At 45.5% G+C, this 25,487-nt stretch overlaps 2 protein-coding genes across 3 annotated transcripts in view; both read left to right on the top strand.

The window, feature by feature from the left end:
* The first annotated feature begins 1,784 nt into the window (after positions 1-1,784).
* dele1 (DAP3 binding cell death enhancer 1) lies at positions 1,785-7,786 on the top strand. 2 transcript variants are annotated; one of them, XM_080525579.1, is made up of 12 exons: positions 1,785-1,911; positions 2,865-2,973; positions 3,326-3,425; positions 3,514-3,667; positions 3,808-4,029; positions 4,148-4,227; positions 4,423-4,516; positions 5,106-5,248; positions 5,650-5,808; positions 5,958-6,044; positions 6,240-6,393; positions 6,543-7,786. In XM_080525579.1, the coding sequence occupies exons 1-12, from the start codon at positions 1,881-1,883 to the stop codon at positions 6,791-6,793; spliced, it is 1,584 nt and encodes a 527-aa protein (XP_080381705.1). In that variant the 5' UTR covers positions 1,785-1,880; the 3' UTR covers positions 6,794-7,786. The 2 variants fall into 2 exon arrangements, with proteins under 2 accessions (XP_080381705.1, XP_080381704.1); XM_080525578.1 differs by having other exon boundaries at positions 5,952-6,044.
* A 7,949-nt stretch (positions 7,787-15,735) lies between these two features.
* apbb2a (amyloid beta (A4) precursor protein-binding, family B, member 2a) overlaps positions 15,736-25,487 on the top strand; it is a gene marked incomplete at both ends in the record, with an annotated part of 30,534 nt that continues 20,782 nt past the window's right edge. Inside the window, 7 exons of the mRNA XM_080527077.1 lie at positions 15,736-16,960; positions 19,033-19,229; positions 19,449-19,589; positions 21,485-21,570; positions 21,880-21,940; positions 23,856-24,002; positions 24,450-24,577. Coding sequence (XP_080383203.1) covers positions 15,736-16,960; positions 19,033-19,229; positions 19,449-19,589; positions 21,485-21,570; positions 21,880-21,940; positions 23,856-24,002; positions 24,450-24,577 — 1,985 coding nt within the window. The remainder of the gene's footprint in view (positions 16,961-19,032; positions 19,230-19,448; positions 19,590-21,484; positions 21,571-21,879; positions 21,941-23,855; positions 24,003-24,449; positions 24,578-25,487) is intronic.

Raw genomic sequence — 25,487 nt, 5'->3', positions numbered from 1 at the left:
GGTACAGACAATTAATTTGTGGGCTGAATAAAACAGTAACTCAAGCACCATCGCTTTACGCTTACAACAATGGTTTAAATAGCAAATGATGTCTCACGCGCGACAGAAACGTAAACTAGTCACAGTAACTGCCACCCTGTTCATAGTAACGCACAGAAGAGATTCAAACGTTAACGTTGGCTAGTAAGATCAATAACTAGTAGACTGCTCTGTTAGCTACTTTGCTATACCTAACTAACTGGCATATTCATTCAAATAGAGAACAAAACTACGAATTAGCCATCTTTGAGTGTTTGTAAGGAAAATAGAATAAAATGCAATATATGTATGTGGTCGTGTCATATGTCAACAAGCTAGTAAGCTACCACAACCTATTTCAGGACTGACGGTAGGTCGGTTGCTAGCTAGTTTAACCAAGCTAAGTCGTTCCAGCTAGCTTCTGCAATTCCATCGACGTTAGCCAGCATCGCTAGAGCCCTCTGTGTAAACGATTAGCTAGCTCGAGGCTACGGAATAATAAATGTATCTAGTTAGTCAAGTAGGTAATGTAGCCAAATACCAGCACATAACCCCATCAATGTCTAGCTAAACAGGCGAAACACTGACGAACTAGCTTAATAAGCTAGCTACCTGGGTTTAGCCAGAGAGCATCAACCGAATCGAAACGAATGTTCTGCACCTACCTACCAGGTCAAATCCAACAGGAACCGAGAGCTAGAACCATCAATTCTCGTTTTGTCTTTTTGTTTGACGTCTAAACCGATGATTACTTTTGATCGAAATTTAAAACAGATACTGAAAAAACAATGTCGAGAACATTTAGCTAGCTATTATTCGAATAGATTAATTCCGTTGCTCCTGTTTTCTTCAGATTCGATTCGTTAACAGCTCGTAGCTCGTATGGTTGGAACGTCCTCACACACCCACAACAGTCACCGTACTAAATGCACGTTCTCTTTTCGGGAGCGAGCTGACGTGAAGAAACAGCCCAGCAGCGCCCCCCACTGGTCAAGACGAAGGTACTTCAGACAATGACTTCTTAAAGAGGTAGTTTACTATGGAGGACCAAGTCTGTCAAAATTAACAATAAATATATAGACACATAAATGAATGTATGAACAAATAAATGAATGAATACACACAGTATAACGAAATACATTTATATATTTATTTATTCTTTTCCACATTCATTCTTTCTTTTCCACATTCATTCTTTCTTTTCCACATTGTTTTCCATAGTTTACAAACAAATACACCTAGACAATTAAGGACACACACCCCGGTGTGTGTGTGTCTGTGTTTTGAGAGCTCCGTCCAAAGGGCAGTAGTTCATTACCACATTAAAAGAGCAGCAATAAACCAAATCACTGAACAGCAAGCCGCTCGTTCAACCCCGCAAGAGGAGGCGGGGGAAGCGTGAAACATTATTTGAGAACATTTTGGTCATATTAACAAATTAAAATTCAATCTATCAGGTATTGCCCTGCTACCACTCTATCAGACTCAGTGGATTCTGTATATTTATTATTGATATGTCAATGTGAGAGAGATGGGAGAGGATACTATTTGAATAAACTGGCAATGGTTTTACTCTAAATAAGGCCACTAGATGGCACTGCGACCTTGCAAACCATCTTGCATTACCTTCTACCGACGTCTGGCCGTTTCCCGAATGACGTCGCTTTGCTTCCAAAATAACTCGTGACTCGTCCATGCTTTTCTTTTTTTAGTGTCAAGCTAGTTTTCAGCAAGCTAGCCAACGGTAGCCACTGTCTTGCATCCATGGGGCGAGCGGACTTTCCCGATGCATTTCTAAAAATCCCTATTTAGCCATGACAAACATGCAAAAACATTGATCTTGAAATCTAGCAACAGGAAATATGTGGAGATTACAAGGGTTGGTTGGAAGAGGTAAGACAAATGTCATTGACTTGACAGCTCATTCTAGCTAGCTAAGCCTACTTTACGTACGCCTATGTTATGTGTGTACGGTTCGAAAACGAGCTTAATTGGTCTCAAACGTTTTTTTGTGAATCAGAATGAATTTTCTTGACAGCGAGCGCAGGTTTGGTTTGACTTTTATCTTGACAGGAAGCCACTTTGCTAGCAAGTTTTGGAATCCAAGGTAGCTGTCAGAGGAAGGGACAATTTTCACCTAACTCCTCAGGTGCTAGTAGTGTTTCTCCACAAATCAAACACAACAGGAGTTGTTGAGCTATTTCACTGCTCTGAGAGTCCTAGGGGGTCTATCCTGCTCTGAGAGTCCTAGGGTGTCTTTGTGTTTGCGATTGTGTTTATGCAGATCTGTAGGAAGATCCACTCTAAGTTCTCCTCCGGGGGCGAGCCCAGCCCAAACCCAAACACTGGCCGCCTGGCAGCAGTACCAGTACTGTATTAATGACAATAAAGACCATTCATTCATTCATTCATTCTATCCGGTGTGTTTTGGCGGTAGCCGGTTGGAGTTCTTTACATAATAACAAAGCCATTGTTGCAGTGCATGACACTTCAACATCCATTTATGGTTTGATTATTATTGAATTGATAGACATACAGACAAGTTATCTTACAGAATACACGAGTATTTTACACTTTACACTTTTTTTTGTTTAACCCTATACAAATTATGGACCCACTTAGCGAGGAAACACACATACACAGAGGAAGTTCTATTTTTGTTTTAATACTCTCCCGATATTCACTGCAGAGTTGAGAAGTAGCTTGTAATAAGCATTTCATTGTACATTTATAGCTGCTCTGGGTTGCACAGTATGGTTGAAAGAGATGATTTGCCACTTAAACTGTCTCAGACTCCAAACTATCAGTAATATGCTAACTACCTCCATTCTCACCTTCCATTCTAGCTTTGAGCCGGTGCCATGGCAACGCACCCTTACGCCTGTCTCAGAATCACCATGTGGACAACACGTCCTCCACCTTACTATCCACTGGCCGAAACTCCCCTGACAGCAGGTATGTACTTCATTTCTCCATCCTTATCCATATCCTCACCCTTTCATTGTTTTTCCTCCCACTTTACCCATCGTGAGGTGTGAGGCTCTCTGTGCCAGCCATGCAGTTGGCGGTACATGCGTCATGCTGTTTGGGGAAATTTGGGTCAAACCCCTCTCTCCAATCTCATTGAGGCTCCTACTGTGATGACTTAGGATAGCAGACTAGAAACTACCAGTGCTTAAACATTTCAGAGTAAAGGCAAGGAGAAAGAGATGTATTAAGTCTCTCTCTCTCTCTCTCTCTCTCTCTCTCTCTCTCTCTCTCTCTCTCTCTCTCTCCTCTCTCTCTTATCTTCCAATTTTTCTCTCAGTTCTAAGAACGGGGAGGATGGAGAGAAGAGGTGGAAGAGGAAGACGTCTCAGTTCTACGCTGGGCCCCCCTGCTACACTGCCTTGGATGCTGTGGGCTGGGTATGGCCTTGACATAAATAACCACACCCTCCATGCATACATACATGATGAAGAAGAAGATGATGATGATGGTGACCTTTTTCTATAGGGTGCAGCGGCGATTGTGTTTATGCAGATCTGTAGGAAGATCCACTCTAAGTTCTCCTCCGGGGGCGAGCCCAGCCCAAACCCAAACACTGGCCGCCTGGCAGCAGTACCAGCCCGCCTCCACAAGTGTGGCTACCGCGTGCTGCTGGAGATATGTGAGTTCTGCTACACCCACCAATCACAAGCAAGGCGTTGGTCCGCTTGTTGTGTTCCCGAACTCCCAAGCCCTTTAGGAGCCCTTTTTGTATGCGTTCGTACCTCAATGAGTCTCACCCCCTTCTTTCGGTGTGCCCAGTGTCCAGACGTGACGTCCTGCCCAGAGTAAGGACCGTGGGCCGCATTGGCGGGGCGCCAGAGAGACAGGCCCAGGCCCATGTTCAGGAGCAGGAGCAGAGCAGCAGCAGTGAGGGGAACAGCAGCCTCAGTAGCACTGATGAGGAGTCTGACCATCTAACTGCTGACGCTTCCTTCTCTAACCATCAGAGAGCAGCTCCTTGCCAAGACTCTTCTATACCAGGTTAGACTCAATCTACTATTCCACCTCTACCTTGATAGATGGGTAGTCTTTTTGAGCTCTCAAGGGTTTACCTGGCCGAGTGCACAGACTGCATAGATGATGTTGTTCTGTTTTACAGGGGAATCATCGTTTACAGAGTCCTCACCTCATGAAGAGAACCACAGAAATCCAGGACAGCTTGAGCTGGAGAATGACAATGTGAGAGTTCCTCTTTTTTTTCCACATCCTTTTTTTCCCCTCTCTCTCAAATGTTATTTTGATACTTACATTAGACTGTTTTATACTCTTTTATCTCTGTAATATATCACATAGCTCAGAATAGAACTTGTACTTCCTTGCACATGGACGTGTTCTTAGGGTAACTCTGCCTCCTTGCCCCTCTGTGTCCCTCAGGATTCTCTGAGCTCTGAGGAGAGGTTGGCGGGAGCAGCTCTGAACCTCAGACACGTGGCTGTTACCAGCATACCTGTCATCCTCAACATCATCGGTAATGAGAGAGGGAGGGAGGGAGGGAGGGAGAGAGAGAGAGAGAGAATCAGAACATGAGACGGTTGTGTTTACACTGTGTGAGATACTAAGATCAGGTTCCTGGAGAAACACACTGGAAGAGTACGAAAGACTGCCTGAATAATTTTACTACTGTACTGTATTGTGTTATATTGCATCTCATATCATCGTACTCTGCACAGCATTTTTTTGGCACTATTGAAGCCACTGTAAAATCCATCACTTTATTACTCTTATCAGTGTAAGCTTACTGTTTTTACTTACTTACGTTACTATTATTATTATTATTATTATTATTATTATGTTATTTGGGTGTTTTTTTGTATCTGAATGCTGCAATGTCAATGTTGTGGAACAAAAGCCAAAGAATTTTAGTCTTGTCTACTTGTTACAGCTGTAAGATGTTATAAAAGGGATTCTAATAAAAGTGTCCAGTCCAGCCATAAGTGTTATTTGGCAAAAGTCTTTTGTGCAAACTGAATATCAGCAAGTAATTACTCTTCCTCCTTTTTGGGAGGGGGAGGTCCAATAGGCCACTTCCTGTGTATAACATCCTCTTTGGGTTTCAGGCCTGGAGAGTGCCAAGAGTGGGGACAATGAGACAGCCTTCTCTTGTTTCCTGGCCTCCGCCCGACAGGGTTACAGCAAAGCCCAGTTCAACACAGGGGTCTGCTATGAGAAGGGCAGGGGCATCTGCAAAGACCGCCAGAAGGTACACACACACACACACGCACACACACACACACACACACACACACACACACACAGGCTTACATAATATTAATGAACATGAGCATACACACACACACACACACACACATATTTACAGAATATTAATGAACATGAACACACACACACACACACACACACACACACACACATACACACACACAAACACACATCTCTGCCTACACTTGCTCTCTCAACTTTTGATTGGTAAACACAGTGGAGTGACCACACACACACACACACACACACACACACACACACACACACACACACACACACACACACACACACACATTGTATTTAGATGCTGCTTCAACTCTTCAACCCTTCAACTCTGCTTCAACTCTTCAACTTCCTCAACTCTTCCTCTCTCTTTCTTTCCAGGCTCTCCACTACTACAGTCAGGCAGCAGCTGGCGGACACAGTCAGGCTCAGTACCGCTATGCTAAACTCTTCCTGAGCAGCAGGGGGCAGCAGAGCACAGAGGACATGAACACAGCCATCAGCCTGCTGGAACTGGCTGCCTCAGCAGGCCTCAGAGAGGTCAGGAGCCATGTTGAATTGGATATTTTTGTCATTTTAAACAATATTTGTTGTTGTTGTTGTTGTTGCAGTTTCATGTCCTCCCCTCATTTTGTTTTTAATTTCCCCCCTTTCTTTCCCCGTTCTCTATTTCTCTGCCTCAGGCGCAGGTGTATCTGGGCTCGCTGTTCTCAAAGGAGCCAATCAGAGATGGTCGTAAGTCAGTGCATTACCTGAAGATGGCAGCAGAGAGTGGAGTAAGTGCATCGCACTAGGTCCAGGCGTCTATATAATGCTTTCGGTTTTATCTAATTGGACATTAGACATGTAGAGATACCTGTTTATAGTCTTTCACTGCATACATCTACCTTATCTTCACATTTCACATGAATCTTTCTGTTCTCAGATCATGTAATGCTGATGCGTGTTGTTCTGTGTGTGTATCTGTGTAGGACAGTAATGCTCTACTGTTCCTGGGCCAGTGTTATGAGAGTGGGTTCGGGGTGCGCCCGTGCTTCAGGACTGCAATGGGGTTCTACCAGCGGGCAGCCCAGGCAGGAAACAGCCAGGCCAAGAACTTACTAACTCCCCCCTGTGGAGTGGAGGGTAAGGGCACCCACAGACAGACCCCCCCCATGACTTACAATGATTTCTCACGATGTTAACTCTACTACTAGAAATGGAATACAAAGCTGGCTTCTATCCGTCTCATAGATATGAACATGATTTCTCTCTCTCTCTCACTCTCCCTCCAGAGGAAGCAGTCCTGCCCTCTATCCATTCTGCTCCTTGCTTCCCCGCGGCCGACCGCCTGCGTAGATCGCTCTCAACACTCAACACCGGCCTTGTCCCCATATCCACTGGCCCCACTCTGCCTCTGCCCCACTCCTGGAGCACAGGGAGCATCAGCTCCACAGCCTCCCTGTCCTCCATCCCCCTCCACCTGCACCCCCTACCCCCCAGCACCCAGGGCAACCTCTGTCAGTGGACTATAGGGATGGGTTAGCTAGCTAAATGGCTAGCTCCACACCTGTGGTCCATTGAGTTGGGATGACCAGATAGTGGAGTTGATATGTTTAAGCATTTGGTTATTACCATGGTTACTGTCTCTGCACTAGTAGCTAGACCTGTATGTATGTATGTATGTATGTGATGTATGTATGTGATGTATGTATGTATGTGATGTATGTATGTGATGTATGTATGTATGTGATGTATGTATGTGATGTATGTATGTATGCATGTATGTATGTATGTGTGTCTGTGTGTCTGTGTGTCTTTGACCATAGGCCAATGTGTTGAATATTGCAAAGAGGTGTGTATGAAAGTATGGGAAACATTCATATGTGTCCAAAAGGATGCCATTTACCTTTTTTTCTCCTAGGTTTTGTATGGGTTAGCTTGTTAGCTTGTTAGCTTTTACCACAGTTTTGCCTTCTCTGGATCTTCTCTCCATTTAATCCTGGCCATTTTTTTGTATTTTGTACTATAATCTGTCCTATGGGGGACGTAGAGAGGTGGTTTCTGGATATAATGTGCCTTGGTATGTCTTTGAAAGTATCTTTGGTATTTACTTGATTCTCCCTCTCTAGTTAGGGTATTGAATTGAATCCCATTCACAACTTAAAAACAAGGAATTTTGATTATCATCATTGGTATGATAAGTGAATGAACTAGACGTTCTTACAAAACTGAACTGTGAATGAAAAACAATCATGTTACAGAATACTTCTGAGTAAGCTCATCATGAACGACAAACTCGTTTATAAATCCTCGTTCTCATCAAAGGTTTAAAATGTCCAACCCTGTCAACCCGGTGCATAAAGAAAATGATTACAATATTGCTGCAACACTGTAATATTATCTGTTGCCAATACAAATATTGAATTGTTTACCCAGAGCAGCTTTAGCGGTTGTCATGTGAATCTGAATAATATGTGAGAATTATGCTCTCCATTCTTTAGGAGCACTACCATTGAGCGCACAAGATGTCTGTTATACCAATAAACAAGCTATTTTCTAGAACAATACTTATTGTCTCTTGTAGTCATGTTTCACTTTCATTGTCCTGCAACTTATTGTGAGGTTCAGCAATAACTTGAGGCTTTGCAGGAAAAGTCAAGTCTACTTTTACTGTTGTTACCAGATGGTCTGTCATATTGTCACATTTTCAAGACAATATTTGTTCAAAGCATTACACAATGCACCTTTGAAATAGTTTAAAGAATAATAGCAAAAAAGGTTTCTGGAAGTCTTAGCTCTTCCAGGTGAGCAAGCAACTACAATATAAATAAGATGTCTTATATTACCCCAAATACTCCAGTGCTAAAAAATGACGTAATGGTCAAATTATCTGATTTTCATTACATTATGAAATAACATGGAGCAGATTTATTATGGGTCTGTGGCTCTGCGCACACAGCGCGTCCTGCGTCCGACGCTCTGATTGGGCAGATGGAGCTCCAGAGCGACGCTCTGATTGGGCAGATGGAGCTCCAGAGCGGACGCTCTGATTGGGCAGATGGAGCTCCAGAGCGACGCTCTGATTGGGCAGATGGAGCTCCAGAGCGACTCGACGCTTCGGGAGGCAGTGGCGCAGAGAGAGCGGTACCAGCACGGGAGGAGACCAGGGAGGGTGTTGTGATGTGATCCAATACGGGTGGTAGGCTACAGGACAGGAGGACTAGCGCTTAAAAGCGGCCGTCCCTCTGCTGTCCTACATTAGTGTCGCCGTTGGAGCGCCGGAGACATAGAAACCTGGTTGTCAAACGCGGTGAGTGAATGTAAATCAATGTCCGGTCGGTGCGTTGTTCGCCGTGCAGTGATGATGGGGAGATCTTGGGTGGGTGACGCCAGGAGGAGAGAGAGGGATGGATGATTTACTGCGTCTGTTAGCTATCGACAGTGTCCTAGCCTTTTTCCACAATTGGCAACTCCTGTTTGCGTCCTCTGCAGTAGATTGCCGGTTTATTTATATGTTGACATTGGTTATAAGGCTTCAGAGAGGAGACATTGCAGTATACTGTTCAAGGTAATGGAAAAGATGACCCAAACATACTCCACCCATAGTGACAACTCTAAACATGTACTTTTAAGTTGAATTGTTCTATTTGGTTATTGTTTGTTACATGTAGTCTATCATATAACCTCTTTTTTTAATTATTATTATGGCCAGACTTTCCAATGTTATCACTATTGGAAAAACATCAGTGTGCCTGAGGCCCTCACTGATTCACGGAAATGATCCTTAATTGATGACTTACTCTCGGCTGGAGAGACCCAGAGAGACCCAGAGAGACCCAGGCCCCCGGGCCTGTAGCAGCTGTATACAGTGTTGATGAAATGTGCTCCGCATCCACGTCTACCTATTCTCAGTGCACACACCTGTGCATACCCGGACTGCTAAAACAAACCTGTGACCTGCATGAAGAGTTATGCACTTGCTGCTCTCACACCTGCTACCAACAGCACTGAGCTGAACGATTATTCTGTCAGCACCAGCTCCGGCTCACACCCATTAATCCTGCTGATCAGTACACTTTGTACCGAACCAATATCTACGTAGGTGCCTTAAAAAGACACTGCTATTTGATAATAATAAAAAGACACAGGTGGTCCATTGACTGTGACGGCAGTTGCTAGGTCTTATGAAAGACCTACTGTACAGTACAGTGATGGGAACAACAATAGATTTATTGAATGCAACCGCTGCTAAGTGCTGCTGTGTACTCAGTGCCCTACCGAGAACTGCTGTGTCATTGTCCTCTCTCACTAATAACACATCTCTCTCTCCCCTATTTAGTCTGACTTCATTCAGCTAATCAAGACTTGCACCGTCAGGGGAAAAAACCTGCTATCTCAGTCTGGATCTAGCAACTCTCTCCCCAACTCTGAGACATATAGGGCCAGTTTCAGAGACAAGGCTTAAGCCTAATCCTGGACTAAAAAGCATCTTCAATTGAGATTTTACATTGAAAGTGTGATTTAGTCCAGGACTAGGCTTAAGCCTTGGTTTCACAGACAAGGCTTAAGCCTAATCCTAGACTAAAAAGCATCTTCAATGGAGATTTTACATTGAAAGTGTGATTTAGTCCAGGACTAGGCTTAAGCCTTGTCACTGAAACCGGCCCTATATAGTGTACTGTCGATGGACAGCAAGACAATGGGTCATAAATATGTGGCCACTTTGTTACTGCTTGACAGCTTTGTTTAGCTCAAGGTTTCTCTGCTGTAGGTAGACACTAATTCATCCGTCCCTACATGCTAATCTTAAAACAGTGCTAGAAACAGTAGCTTAAAGCCTTATGCATGAGGGGGGGAATTGGATGTACGAGGTCATATCTGGTAAAAGCTGAGTGACGTGGTGAATTGACCCTGTTGACATCATGTTTAATATTATCGACTGTATATAGCAGGCACGTGCCGTGAGCTTTTAGATTGGGTAAGCATAAGATATAGAAATACACATAATTACACATACACGCTATCAGTGAACGCAGTTTCAAGGAAATGCAATTTTGATGCCCTAGAACCCGCTAATAAACTGTAGTGTCACTTTGTGATCAGATTACCAAAAACAAAAAAAACAGTTGCCAGTTTCGACTATATCAGGGGTGCTCATTGTTCAATCTTTTTTGAACCAAGATCTTTTCAAGTAGCCAGCCTGCTGAAATCTACAGCTACATCTACAATCAAAAGTCCAGTTTCAACATCGCAAACGCACACATGCACAACACAGACACACACCGTTTCCATCCTCCATAGTAAACTCACAACACACTTTCGTTTCACACTTTGTCACACAGGCACTTGACATCACATCACAAACCCTCCCTCTCTATCTCTCTCAAACACTTTTGGTCCAGAACCACTGGCACGGACAGCGACATTAGGCCTATCTCAGCGATTGATTAAGCAGCTCTCTCTCCAAACACAATGGCACAGGCCTATTCAAAGGTAAAAGCAGAGGAAGTCTTAAATAAGAAGCCATAACCAGCAGCACAGCAGTACTCAAACCATATAAACAAGCACAGATCGCCACCAGCCTCGCGAATCATATAAATCATATAAACCGCTCATACCAGGCTTGCTGGAACCCCCTAGCGACTCTCCCTTTCTGGGTGTGAAGATCGGTGAGCGGTGGCTTCGGGCGGCATTTAGCCAGTAGTTCTGTTTTTCCAGTCCAGTCCAGTCTACGAAATCCCTTTAGGTCGCTGACAGTAATGTCCATATTCACAAAATCAAGCAAGTTATCCTTATTGATTATTATTATTTAGATCGTTTGAGCTAGCTAGCATAAGCTATTCTGCCGGGAGAGAGGTGAAATGTTAAGTGAACTTGAAAGTGATAAGAGCCAATCAGTAGCTCTTATCGGAATTAAAGAACTACTGATTGGCTGGTAAGCATGCTTACCCTGGCCACGTTAAACAGCGGGCTGAGGCATCGGAAAAAAATAAAAAAGACATTTTCACGCATTCGAATGTACGCGAGGGAAAGCAGAGAGAGAAGTGCTTATAATGCAACGCAATGCAAGCAGGCAGAGTAGGAAGTGCTTACTCCTGCAGATGGCGCTAAAAATGCAACGTCAAAATGAATGACTCCTGGGGGCCGTTCCACTATTCGAGATTAACTCTGATCCAAGCGATTAACTCTGATCCAGGTTTAAATAAGCTTGCGGTCGGTTCCATCAATGTGGCTCAAATAATTCGCTGCTTGGTTGCTATGCAACATATCCTTCTGAGTCAGATATAATGAGCCTGGTCCCGAGCAGACTTACAGGCTGGCTAAGGTAATGTGTGCGTCAAAAAAGGCTCACAGGCGGAAACTACATCCCGAACGACAGTTCCTCAAGTGTCTTTTAGGAAATATTAGTTCCCACTTCACACGAGATAGATAGATAGATAGTTTGACTGTGTGATAGATAGATCATTTGATAATTTGAAAGTGTGATCGATCGATAGATAACCTGATATTTTGAAAGTGTGATAGATAGATCGATAGATAAATAAATTAAAAAGTGTAAAAAAAATAATAAAATAAATAGGTATGTCTATCAACTTGCATTGCTTTTGTCACAGCGGTCTGGCTGGCGCAGTGGTTAAGGCAACCAGTTAGAGTTCCGAAGGTTGCGAGTTCGAGACTTGATTTTAGTGATTCTTTTTTTTTTTTTTACATTTAACCGAAACCTTCATGCAAAGGCTTCAAACTAGGGCTGGGCAAACGATCAACATTTCTTTTTCGATAATCGCAAGAATTAACGATCAATTGTCGATTAATTGATAAGCTTTTTTTTCATAAAAAAAAAAAAAACTAGGGCAGAAATAACAAGGATGTTTTCCTTGGGGAAAAAACGTTATTTGTGTTGCTATTGCACACATTCATTCATTCACATTCAAACTAGACACTACAGTCAGATAACAATCCTCTTAAACAACTGCTTCGACTCCTGGTAGCGCATTTCTATGCGCCTGGTTATAGAACGTCGCGATGGAACAGGATATGCTGGCTCGACTATTTGCATCAGCGCACGAAATCCTCTACCCTCGACAAAACTGAGCGGCAGAATATCTGTTTCAATTAATTTACAGATGGCCATCGTTATTTTCTCTTCTCGTTGTGCATCACACCTCCCGCGTATAAGATGAGACATGATGGAGGGCTGAGAAGGTAGCGAAGGAGCAATCAGGGTCGGGTGTACGGTTTGCAGGTGGTATTTCATCGGGGTCGTTGTCGTGTTGTATTTATAGGTCACTGCGCAGTGTTTGCAATGAACGAGGTCGCCTTTCAGATCAAAATGCTCCCACACCAAGCTTCGTTTCGCTCGCTTCGCCATGTTCCGAGCTTGCTCTGCTAACCTTTTTTTTACAACTGTGTAATAAACTTGAACTTTTTTATAAGACGCTCTCAGTGCCTCTTTGTTGAGGGGAACCTGGAATTACTGGAGGTTACACTAACGTACAGGAACTTTTTGCATCATGCCGTACTGCGTTGCGAAATTCAATGCGAAGGCAAATGCAAAGTTCATTTCTCACACATAACGTGGACAAACTAATTTCCATTATTATTATTATTATTATAAAAAATAAAAAAAAAATCCAATTTATTAATGATTATCGTACAAAATATTTTGTGATCGACCAAGATCCTTATCGATCAATTATCGATCGTCGATCATTGATTAATTAATTAATTAATTAATTTTAATTTTAATTTTAAATAAATTTTGCCATTTAGCAGACGCTTTTATCCAAAGCGACTTACAATTACGAATTACAGGGACATTCCCCCTGGAGTAACTGAGGGCTAAGTGCCTTACCCAAGGGCACACTAGTAGTGGTGTGGTTTCAGGCGGGATTTGAACTCACAACCTTCCGATCACAAGTCCAACTCACTATCCACCAGACCACCACTACCATCATTGATGCCCACCCCTACTTCAAACACCATTGTAATCGTGTCAGTTCTTGTAAATTAGCCTGCACCATAATTTTATAGCCTACATACTTTTTTAGATGAGATTTTAGATTAGATTCAGACAACGAAATGCAGTAAAAGTGTGTCTGAAGAAGGATTCGAACCACCGATTTAAAATGACGAATAAAAACTATGGCAGCGGTCGATACCACTAGGCCATTGTGACGATATGACGGCTTGTAGCCTGCTGCTGATATCACCACAGTAGTAAATATTAATTTATTAAAATATGAACATATACAGTAACAATAACTGGGGCTAGTATGACCTACGCATTTAATCGGTCAGCAATTTCTTGCCAAAGCATTTCCCTCGCCTTGTTAATTGCGGCAGTATTGCACTATTTTACATCTTATTTTTCCGTCTTCATAAAGATCAATAATTCGGAATGCTGCGCAAATGTAGAACCCCTGCAGAGTGGAGTATCTTCATTTCGACAGATCGACTCTTCAGGGCTCTTTATGTCGGCGTGCACGCGCCCATATCGAGGATTTCTAAGCCGGTGTTCTGTGAACACTGATGACACAAGCCTGATCCTCGTTCGAGGAATCACCTGAGGCTTGAATTCCAATCCCGAGTTGCCTGATCGCCTGATTTATTTCAATCGCCGATATACTAATCCACTTTAGTGGAACGGCCCCCTGCTGCCCTGGGACCTAAAAAACGACTCTTTTAATGAAAACAAACAAACGGTTACATGCACTTTTATTTAAATATTTTCACTGTCCTTTTTAATTTTTTCGTTGGGTAAGCACTACTTACTATGCTTATATGGACGACACGTCCTTGGTATATAGGTAGCAGTCTTTGCACTACAGGGGGGTATTACATCAATGTCACTAAGGAAAATCCAGGCTTATTTAGATAAGTTTCGCGAGGCTTATCCCAAAATTCAGTCTAATTTTGATAAGTCTCGTGAGATTTATCAAAAACAAGCCTGGATTTTCCTTTAGTGACATTGATGGAATACCCCCCAGGTTGTTGTTGCTGCTGTTGTTGTTGAGTGCTCTCTGACACCACCCAGGGAAGGGATGAGGGACCCGCATGAAGAAACCTCTCTGTATGGGGATTTTGTTCTTTTAGAATGTCTTCTCTTGCTTTTCCCAAGGGCTTGTCTTGTTCTGAAATCTGCTGTGGAATCGTTTTCCATCTTTCCATGAATTTCTGTCTGTGTTTACTGTGCGTGTGTGTGAGTGTGTGTGTGTGTGTGTGTGTGTGTGTGTGCTTACTGGGTGTGTGTGGGTGTGTGTGTGTGTGTATGTGTGTGTATGTGTGTGTGTGTGTGTGTGTGTATGTTTGTTCATTCATTTGGTAGGGGGGTGATGAGGATGACATCAGTAGATCCCAACCCAGTCTGTCTCTCTCTGGGTGGATCTGCCTACCAGCACACTACTGGGGGGTATTCCATCAACATGTGTCTCGCGATTGGATTTGGATTTTACTTTAGCGGCGTTGATGGAATACCCCCCAGATCATCTGACAGATACACGGGTCAGATGCTTAGCAGGAGCTGCAGCATTGAGGTCTGACTGGTCCTGTAGATCTCCTCACAACAGATGCTCTCTGTTTAGGCCTGCCGTTGCAGATTGTTTCTGGATTAATGATTCATAGATTTATGGCGTGTCTAGTGTTGGCTAAAATTGTCAAGAAAAGAGGGCCCATAGGTTTGGCACGGCGTTTTCAACAGTGACATTTTAACCAGATGTGAGAGAGGGAGGGGAAGTGTTACTGGAGGGGTCTAGTTACAGGCCTCACCAGAATGCGTCAATAAAACCTATTATTAGCTATTAGCATTTATTAGCATAGCTATTGGTCGATCGGTGACTAGAATGCGCAACAGTAAAGGCCTTTCATTCTGTTTGAATGCCATGGCAACAGATCACAGCACTGGTAATGTGAATGGGTCACGTGGTCTGTTTAACTTGAAGCTGTAGGGGATCTCTATTAATGTGTGTTACTGTCTCTCAATTGGATTCGTTGAGTCATGTGCTTTGTCTCAATGCCCTCAAACCCAGTCCTGTGACCTAAACCCATCACACATGGAGACCAGCTGAGGCCAGGTTCGCCTCAAGCAGTGTCTAGCTGTGTAAATGGATGATGTCATCAGTATCAGATGTTGTGAGTGTGTGTGAGTGTGTGTGAATGTGTGTGTGTGCGTGAGTGTGAGTGTGTGTGAGTGTGTGTGTGTGTGTGTGTGTGTGTGTGTGAATGTGTGAGTGTGAGTATGTATATGTGTGTGTGTGTGTGTGTGTGTGTGTGTGTGTGTGTGTGTGTGTGTGTGTGTGTGTCTATGTGTGTGCCCAGCCGGGGACTAATGGCATCATGACAGTCTGGCACACAAAGACTCAAAGTACACTCTGTACCTCATGGATGAGGCGTGTTTCCCTGTGTTGTCATGTGACCTGAGTGAGCTGCTCCTCTCTCCTCAGGCCTGCAGAGACTCTATCTCTCTCTCCACTTGTGCTCTCGGCCACCATGATGTCCGTTGAAACCCCGCCTCTGTCCCGCAGTGGCTCCTCCCCTTCCACGGTGGAACTGGCGAACCGCGGCGGCCCGTCGGCGGCCCCTCCCACCTCCCTCAGCCTCCGCTCCTCCTACAACCAGCTGCTGGGCCTCGACGTCATCAAGGAGCCAGTCGGCATGGAGACCGGAGGTTCCGCCACGCTGCCCAAGAGTCGTCATAGGTACGCCATGACCAGCGTGCGTAGCGCCATGGGGCTCAGCGACACCCTCGCCCCCTCGGCCCGTAACCAGCCCCCCACCAAGGGCAGAGGCCTCCCCACCAAGTCCTCCTCGTCCTCCGCTCTCTACTCCTCCTCCTACTCCTCCTCCTTTTCCAACGCCAACCCCAAACTGGCCAAGAACGGAGCCAACCTGCAGCGGAAGGCGGAGACTCAGCAGCAGCAGGAGCAGAGCAAGGCCAACGCTGAGGTCAAAGGGCACGACGACGTCATCCACAACCCCGGCTACGATTGGCCCGAGGGAGGTAAAGAGAACTCCAACTCCCAGGCCCCCCCGCCGCTCCGTCTGAGGACCAAGAGCTTCCTGGAGGACCAGGAGAAGGACCAGGACCGCCCCGACAGTGGGGACAAAGAGGAGAGGGGAGAGAAGCACCTCGGCCCGGAGAAAGACCAAGTCAGCCCCGTCAAAGAGAGGGAGAGCCAAGACGAGGAGGAGAAACAGAACCAGGAACCCACCAGCAAGGAAGAGGAGGGTCCGATCCCCACCCCTACTCAGCCCCTGCTGCTGGGGGGCCACATCCAGCCCGACTCACCTCAAAACAACCTCGGCTGTGACGAACAGAACAAGAACCACAGTCACCCTCCACCCCAGGGCAGAGAGGAGGCCCACGCCCTGGCCCAGCCTCACCCGCACAGGGTCGAGACCCCTCCCAAACCCCCCCGGAGCGCCCAGGCCCCCCAGCCCAGAGTCATCAAAGTGGAGCTGCACCCCAACAATGAGAATCACTACTTCCATGGCCCAGTGTCTGCACCTCCTGAGCAGCCCAGGGACGAGGAGAGCTCCCCTCTCCAGCTCCAGGCCTCTCCTGTCCCCTCAAGCCCCCCGGACCCTGACAGAAGGAGCCTTAAAGGGGGGGTGAAGGTGGACTGTGTCCCTGATCCCTCCACGGAGGACGAGGACTCCAGCTGGACCACCCTGTCACAAGAGAGCCCCTCGCCCCAGACCCCACAGGAGACAAGTGAGGGATACACTGTCTGTCTGTCTGTCTGTCTGTCTGTCTGTCTGTCTGTCTGCCTCTCTCTCTGTCTGTCTGTCTGATTGTTTGTCTGTCTGTCTGCCTGCCTGCCTGCCTGCCTGTCTGTCTGTCTGTCTGTCTGTCTCAGTCGCTGCTACTCTGCCTCTGTGTGTGTGTGTCCCTCCCTCCCTCCATCCCTCCCTCCGCCCCCATCTCTTACTAGACCACTGGCTGTCCTGTGTGGAGAGAGGTCATGACTCATGTATAGAACACTCAGTCTTTTCTGGAAATTTCCCCAAAGACTCCTTCAGCAGACGAGGTCACTGCAGCAAAAATGTTAAATCCTGTATGACCCATGTGAGCCACCATACTCCGCAGGTTGGGCAGGAGGAGCAAGAGGTGGGGGCGGAGGAGAGGGAAGAGATAGATAGATAGCAGAGAGGGAAAGCAGTGAGGGGGGAAGAAAAGAGGGAGAGAGGAGAGGTAGAGAGGCTCCTGTCCTCTGGGTGCTACTACAGGAGATGAGCGCAGGGTTGCTATGACAACAGAACCTACTGAGAGAACGGATGACCATCTCTGAGTTGACCTAGACCACTCTCTGTCTGTGTGAGTGTGTGTGCATGTTTGTGGTTCTTTCTTTCTGTGTGTGTGTGTGTGCTTGTGTGTTTGTGTGTGTTTGTTTATGTACGTGCGTGTTTGTGTGTGTGTGTGCCTGCTTGCCTGCATGTGTGCGTGTCTGCTAGGGATGGACGGTTTCCAATTATTGAAACCGAAAAACCGTCAAAGACTAAAACCGCGGTTTTCCGGTTAACCGAAAAACGAAAAAAAAAAAAAGAGCGCCAATTTCAAATAATTGAGCCCTACTGCTACAATACACTCATGTCGAACACCATTAAAACACCGTAAGCACAGTCGCAACACATTTAGGCTACTTAGTTTCACAAATATAAGTGGAAAGGCAGACTTTTGTAAGCTACACCATACATGAAAACACATGAACACTTAACACACCAGCTCCGCTGATCCAGGGTGCACGCCTGCACGGAAGATCATCTCTTGGAACAGCGTCTTCATTGAATGAACTGCTTTCTCAATATCTTGGTTCTTAGACAAAGTTTCAGCTGCTGCTCAATGTATTTAAATATTTGAATACTGCTCAATAATCACTGAAATATTAGACTTAGAATTATGCAGTGAACAAGCTTTTCATAAAAACCACATGCCGCGAGACTGACTCGTCCTGAACTGTCGTAAGTCAATCAACAAAGAATGCCCCATCAAAATAAAAGTGCCCATGGTAGAGCTGTCAAAATAGAGCTTTCAAAATAAATGTACTAATACAGATAGAGATAAATACAGAACTACCTTTGCGTCACTAAGTGACCGCGTATCTTCTGAGACATGCGTTCTGTCATCACTTTCAGTAGCGCCTTCACACACAGTGGCGCTGTGCACAAACACTCTTGATCCGTATAGCTCTTGTTTTATTATATTGTGGTTTAGTAAATACTGCACTTGGAGTTACATTCAATGCATGATTTGTGCTATAGAACATAAATAAAGTTTGATTGATTGATTGATATCAAATCAAATCACATTTTATTTCTATAGCGCATTTCTCACAAAAGTGACCCAATGCGCTTTACAGAGAGCAGCGAAAATGATCCTATTAAATGTAAGCGAGTAATTGTAAAAAACCTTTCCTATCTACCAATAACTGAAGGCAACTATCTTTCCCATAGAGTGATTCGTTACCCTTAAATATAATCCCAATTAGATATTAATCCTCAGTTATTCTTCACAACTGACCAAACCTCTCACTCATTGCGCGGCAGATTCAGACTGTATCATTGTTATTTTCACACACGACAAACATGTGACATGTTCCAGTTTTATTCTTATTCTATTGTATTCTAAAAAAAAAAAAATCCGGTTTCAGACGGTTTTGATAAAAAAACGTTTCTATTTTTATAAACCCCGGTTTTCGGTTTAACCGAAAAACCGTCCATCCCTAGTGTCTGCATGCATGTGTGTGTGTGTGTGTGTGTTGATATTTGTGTTGTGTTGTACAGCAGATGTGTGGGGTGAGGGAGACCTTCCCCCAGGCTGGCGTGAGGTCACAGACGTGTCAGAGGTCTACTTCTGGCACGTCCCGACGGGCACCACCCAGTACGACCGCCCCGCCGCCCCTAGCAACGAGCCTAGCAACGAGCCCAGCACTGGCCCCGACCCACAGCAGGACAAGCAAGACACCCTGAGACCACCCAATGAGGTGAGAGTCCATATAACCAAACAAGCACTAGCACACACACACACACACACACACACACACACACACACACACACACACACACACGTTCCGCACAAGCACACCCACACCCACACCAACACACACACATGCACACACACACACACACACACACACACACACACACACACACACACACACACACACACACAGCTACTCTGCTCTCCTCCCCTCTCTCTACAGAGGCCCAGCAGTATGGTATCAGACAGCTCGGTGGAGCCGGTCCCCTCCCCCTCCCCCTCCTCCTCCTCCTCCTCCTCCACCTCTCCCTCTGATGTCCCCCAGCCTGACCCAGGCTTTGACAACACCACCTACACCGCCAGCGTAAGACCCCGCACCAGGGTTTCCGTTAGAAAAATTTGCCGTCGGACATCGTGTCCGGGAAGAATTCGATTTACCGGACAAACGTGATATATTCCGGTCATCATATTAAAATATAATAAAAAAATTTTTTTTCAAAATCATATTTTTTTTTTCTCCAAATCTAATATAGCTGTTTGTCGCGGTGATTACTGTTGTGTAGCGGCCTATATATGCCATTTAATGTCTATTTCTCATCCGATACGATTAGATGCGACTCATGCGAGCTATATAATATATAATAATATAACATGATTTGACGCATGCGCGCTATGCCATGCGTCAAATCCAGCGCTGAACGGGTCCAGCGCTGAACGGGCGCCTCACTGGGAACTGAACAGACAGCATCGATCAATGAACGGACTCCAAACTGAAGTTTGTTAAATTGTTTGGGATTAATGTGAGTTTTCTATTTTCTCTTTACAGTTTTACCCTTTTTTTTTTAAAATCAATAAAACAACGTCATTTCTATAAGTCTCGCTGGTTGGGAAGGCATTTCGTTTAGCTCGGGAGTATGACAATGGGAAGAACATAACTGTTTATTGAGAAACAATTGATAGGCAGTCTGGGATACGTATATAAAGAAATACCACAATGTCTAGATGTATAACATTTTATTGAACAGTAACAGTGCAAGCATGTAGGCTACGGGGAACAGGGATTTTGGTCAGTAGGTCCTTTGTACAGAGGGCGTTTCTCTCCGACAACGCGTTCCCAGGTACCATGGAAGTCATAGGTAGTCCAGCACACTGACAGAGAGACAGACAGACAGACAGACAGACAGACAGACAGACAGACAGACAGACAGACAGATAGACAGACAGACAGACAGTCAGTTTACTTCTACCCTTTTGAGTGGAATTACTCCTTTAATTAGCTGTTAGCCATCTCAAAGCCCCCTGAGCTGCTCGTCAACACTGAGAATAGACCACATTATAGAAACCAAAACACCGTTTTTTAAATCCACAGGGAATAACCGAGAGTGTAAGGAAAGGCACACCCAGCGCTGTCAGTGGTGGGGAGACTTGAAGTGGCTTTGCTTGATTTCCATCACAGATTCAAGGATTGAAACACTGATGAAAATAGGGAGTAATAGTGATGGGATTATTTTAGATTATTTTAGATTAGATTAGATTAGATTAGGTGAGATTCAACTTTATTGTCATTGCAGAGTACAAGTGCCAGACAACAAAATGCAGTTTAGCATCTAACCAGAAGTGCAAATAGTGATATAAAAACAAACACTTAACTTTCGGGGAAACTGCTCAAATAAATTAAATAAATTAAAAAAGAAAGCGACTATTAGCACCGCCGAATGACAACAAACGTATGAGTAATGAGTAAAACAATGTCACTTTTATAGTATGTTGTTTAACTTGCCGTTCGGTCGCCATGGCTCTGGTGTGTGTAGCAGCTTCAGCTAGCTGGCTGGAAACTTCTAGGGGTGCGTTCGTAAACACGCTCTGAGAGCGCCGGAGCGCACGCTGGCTTCGATGTCACAGAGCGACCGAGTCGTTCGATTGGACGAGAGGCGTTCCGCGAGTGCTGATCGGATTTCCAGAGCGTGTTTACGAACGCACCCAGCCAGCTTTAGCGAATTGTATTCAAAGGGAATTATTTTCACCGGACAATATGTCCGACGACTTTTCAGTTTGTCGGACTTCACCAAATTTTACCGGACAAAGACCGGTAATTGCCGGTTAACGGAAACCCAGCCCCGCACCACTCATAACACTCACAACCTCTGAAATAACATATTCTACCCTCTGTCAAACTGTTATTCCAGTTTGTTATCTTCATCCCTCTCCATCATCTCTCTCTCTCTCTCTCTCTCTCTCTCTCTCTCTCTGTCTCTCTAGGAACTGAAAGACTACCCAGTCTACCCTGACCCCAGTCTGAAGGCGTTTGAAGGGGCAACCCTACGTTATGCCTCTTTGAGACTGCAGTAAGACACACACCTGCGTGCCCACACACACACCACACATACACACACACACACACACACACACACACACACACGCACGCACGCACGCACGCACGCACGCACGCACACGCACACAATGGGAGCACGAGTCAGGTTACAAGCATACAAACCCAACCCCATCCACACAAAGACATGCATCTGAAATGGAGCTAGTCCCCCCACCCCTAACTCTCACTTACTGCCATTGTAAGTATTGCCTTTCCCATTCTCATTCTCATGTCATATATTGTGCTGGTGTCTAACATCAGTCATGTTTGTCCCTCTCTGCAGACCCCAGGTCCAGTTTGAGTCAGTGGACCTCCACGGTAGCAGCACCAACCCAGAAGCCCTGGTGAGACCATCCTTCCTTTAAGTTACCTCTGATCTGACCAGGCTGGACGGACTGCAGCGATGTGATGGTCACCTAGCTTCCACCTATCCAAACACATAAAGATCCCCAGTGCCACCTAGTGGCCATGTACATAAGTACGGTAGAGCCTGTGCTGTATAGGTGCTTCAGAGCTGTTGCTTTTGCTGCCCCCTAGTCCCTAACTTTCCAACAGAAAGGAGGTAGGCAGGGAGAGAGAGAGTGGGAGGGAGGGAGGGAGGCAGGGAGGGTGAGAAGGAGGGAGAGAGGGAGACGTCTCTGTGATCATATGCTGCCGTGTAGCAGATTGGGAATGACTCTGTTGAAACACAGAACAGAACATCCCCAGAACATCCCTGCAATGCCTAGGGAAATGCTACAGTGTTCTCTGACAGTTATCTATGTGTGTGTGTGTATGCCTTTGTATGTGTGCACTCGTGTGTGTACATGAGCGTACGTGTGTGTGTGTGTGTGTGTGACTGTGTATATGCAACATGTGTACATGTGTGTGTATTTACATGTGTGTGTGTGTATTTGTGTGTGTGTGTGTGTGTCCTCGTACAGTGGGGTGCAAAAATGTGGGCACGCCTGGTTTAAATGTCTGTTACAATTAATCTCCAAGTGATTGAAAGTAAACCTCAACAAAATTAAGCAATAAGCGATAAGAATGCAAAAGAAAACCTTGAGAAACCTGAAGCCTATTGGAACAATGTTCTTCGGACTGACGAAACCAAAATTGTACTTTTTGGCCACAACCAAGGGTGAAAAAAAGGGTGAAGCATTTGTAGAGAACCTTGCCAACTGTTAAGCATGGAGGTGGATCTATTATGCTTTGGGGTTGTGTCGCAGCTGGGGGCACAGGCAATATTGTGCGGGTGGAAGGAAGAATGGATTCCACCAAATATCAAGACATTCTAGAGGCTAATGTTCGAAGGTCAGTCCAGGAATTTAAGAGGTTGAGTATTCCAGCAAGACAATGACCCAAAGCATACCTCAAAATCAACCATGAAGTTCCTCCAGGAAAGACGGATGAAGGTTTTGGAATGGCCATCAGTCCCCAGACTTGAATATTATTGAGAATCTGTGGAGAGATCTCAGACATGCCGTGCATACAAGAAGGCCGAAGAATATTTCTGAGCTAGAGGTGTTCTGCCAGGAAGAATGGGGAGAAATTCCCAAAACAAGAATTGAAAGACTCTTAGCTGGCTACAGGAAGCATTTGCAAGCTGTTATAGTTGCCCGAGGAGGAGTTACAAAGTACTAGCTGACAGGGTTCCCAAACTTTTGCACAAGGCCTTTTTCCTTGTTTTATTATTTAGAAAATAAAAAAGTAAAAAAGTAAAAAACGAAATGTGTTTAACTTTGTACCATTTAGAGGTGAGGTTTGCTTCTTTTCACTTAGATATGAATTGTAAAAGGCATTTTGACTAGGGGTGCCCACATGTTTGCATCCCACTGAAGAGAGAGAGAGTGGCAACATGAGCTCAGGGTCCGTCTCTAAAGAGAATAATTCAGCACTCTGTGATGGCTGCAGGCGGTGGCTGGCTGCTCTCAGGGACGCTCTCACACACAGCCTTTCATATTTCATACGTTGTCTCAACCCATCAGGCTCCCCCCGATGCCTCTGTTCTGGCCTGCCACACCGCCGCTTTACCAAGGCAATGTTGAACACGGAACGTTTCTTTGTGTTAGTGCAACCTGCAGACTCTGCAGAAGCTTGGCGGAGATGTGTGTTTGTGTGTGTGTTCATGTTTGTTAATATTATATAAATCTGTGTGTGTGTGTGCACATGTGTGCGTGTGTGTGCGTGTATGCATGCATGTGTGTGTGCGTGCGTGCGTGCATGCGTGTGTGTGTGTGTGTGTGTGTGTGTGCGCGTGTGTGTGTGTGTGTTGTCCAGTCCTTCCCGGTGCGTTCCCTGGGCTGGGTGGAGATGGCAGAGAGAGACCTGTCAGAAGGGAGGAGCAGTGTGGCGGTGCATCACTGTATCAGACAGCTGTCCTACTGCAGGAGGGACATACGGGACTCTGCAGGGGTCTGGGGAGAGGTGAGTGTGTGTGTATATATGTGTGTGTGTGTGTGTGTGTGTGTACCTGTGATTGTGTGTGTGTGTGTGTGTGTGTGTGTGTGTGTGTGTGTGTGTGTGTGTGTGCGTGCGTGCGTGCGTGCGTGCGTGCGTGCGTGCGTGCGTGCGTGCGTGCGTGCGTGCGTGCGTGCGTGTGTGTGTGTGTGTGCGTGTGTGTGTGTGTGTGTGTACCTGTGATTGTGTGTGTGTGTGCATGCATGCATGTGTGTGTGTGTGTGTGAGAGTGTGTGTGTGTGCTTGAGTGCATGTGTGTGTGTGTGTGTGTGTGTGTGCGTGCATGTGTGTGTGTGTGTGTGTGTGTGTTTGTTAGCATGAGAAGGGTAGCTATTCCCTCTAGTAATTTTCCAAGATATCTTGAGTGTTTTCCCAAGCCACTCTCAGTTGATCGATTGATTGATTGTCTCTCAGGGTAAGGGCATGCTGCTGGTGCTGGAGGACCGGACACTCACCCTGGTTGACCCTGACGACCGCAGCCTGCTCCACTCTCAGCCAATCAGCAGCATCCGCGTGTGGGGTGTCGGCCGAGACCACGACAGGTGAGGGCGTGGCAGGGCTGGTTTCTCATAGAGCTGTCAGGGCTTTCACACCGCCAAGGAACCGTTACGGTTCGCATTCGCGAAGCAAGTCTGGAACCGGCCGGCGCGTTCTGACCGAAAATAAATTGGTTCAGAGCCTGAAAAGTTGGTTCGCAGCGGGAACCAGAAAATAGTGGTTCTCAAGCTGGAACCAAAACGTCGAACAGTCACGTCGTCAGTGGGTGTGTCATATTCTAGGCTGCAAAGACCAGCAAGAAGGAAGGAGACAAAATGTAATCTAATCTAAATCTAATCATTAGTGATCCAAAAAATTATCAAAAGTTTCATCATTCTCTCTATCTTCCTCACATGCTCAGCAAACACACACACACACACACACACACACACACACGCGCGAACGCAAATTTCGTAAGCCATTTCTATTCCAGTAATGGAGCAGCTGGTTAGTAAGAGAACACGTGTAGAAAAGTATTTTGTTTAGTTTCATAGACAATAGTGTTTATTTCAGATACTGTAGTGGAAGATATTATCCTAATTTCCAGTGAAGTAGCTGCCATCCAGTTGTGACACTTTTGTTTATCCCGCCCCTTCATCACCCATCCTTGATAATGCGGATGGTTCTGGTTACACTGGTATGAACGCGGGCTGGTTCGCCAGACAGAACCAAGGTTCAGAGGTTTCAGAACGGGAGCGGTTCCTTGGCGGTGTCAAAGCCCTATGGGAGAGGTACACACACATACACACACACACACACACACACACACACACACACACACACACACACACACACACACCTCATTGATGAGTCACCTTCCACGGACAGCTGGACATGGCCCTGGTGGAAGGGAGTGTGCAGGTTGTTATATTACAGAACTACCTTCCTTTTTCTTTTTTCATGATATCATTTGAA

Source organism: Nansenia antarctica (assembly GCF_963989245.1).
Source record: "Nansenia antarctica genome assembly, chromosome: 3".
Classification (NCBI taxonomy): domain Eukaryota; kingdom Metazoa; phylum Chordata; class Actinopteri; order Argentiniformes; family Microstomatidae; genus Nansenia; species Nansenia antarctica.
Note: the sequence above shows the minus strand (reverse complement) of the source record. Positions and strands in the feature narration are given on the sequence as shown.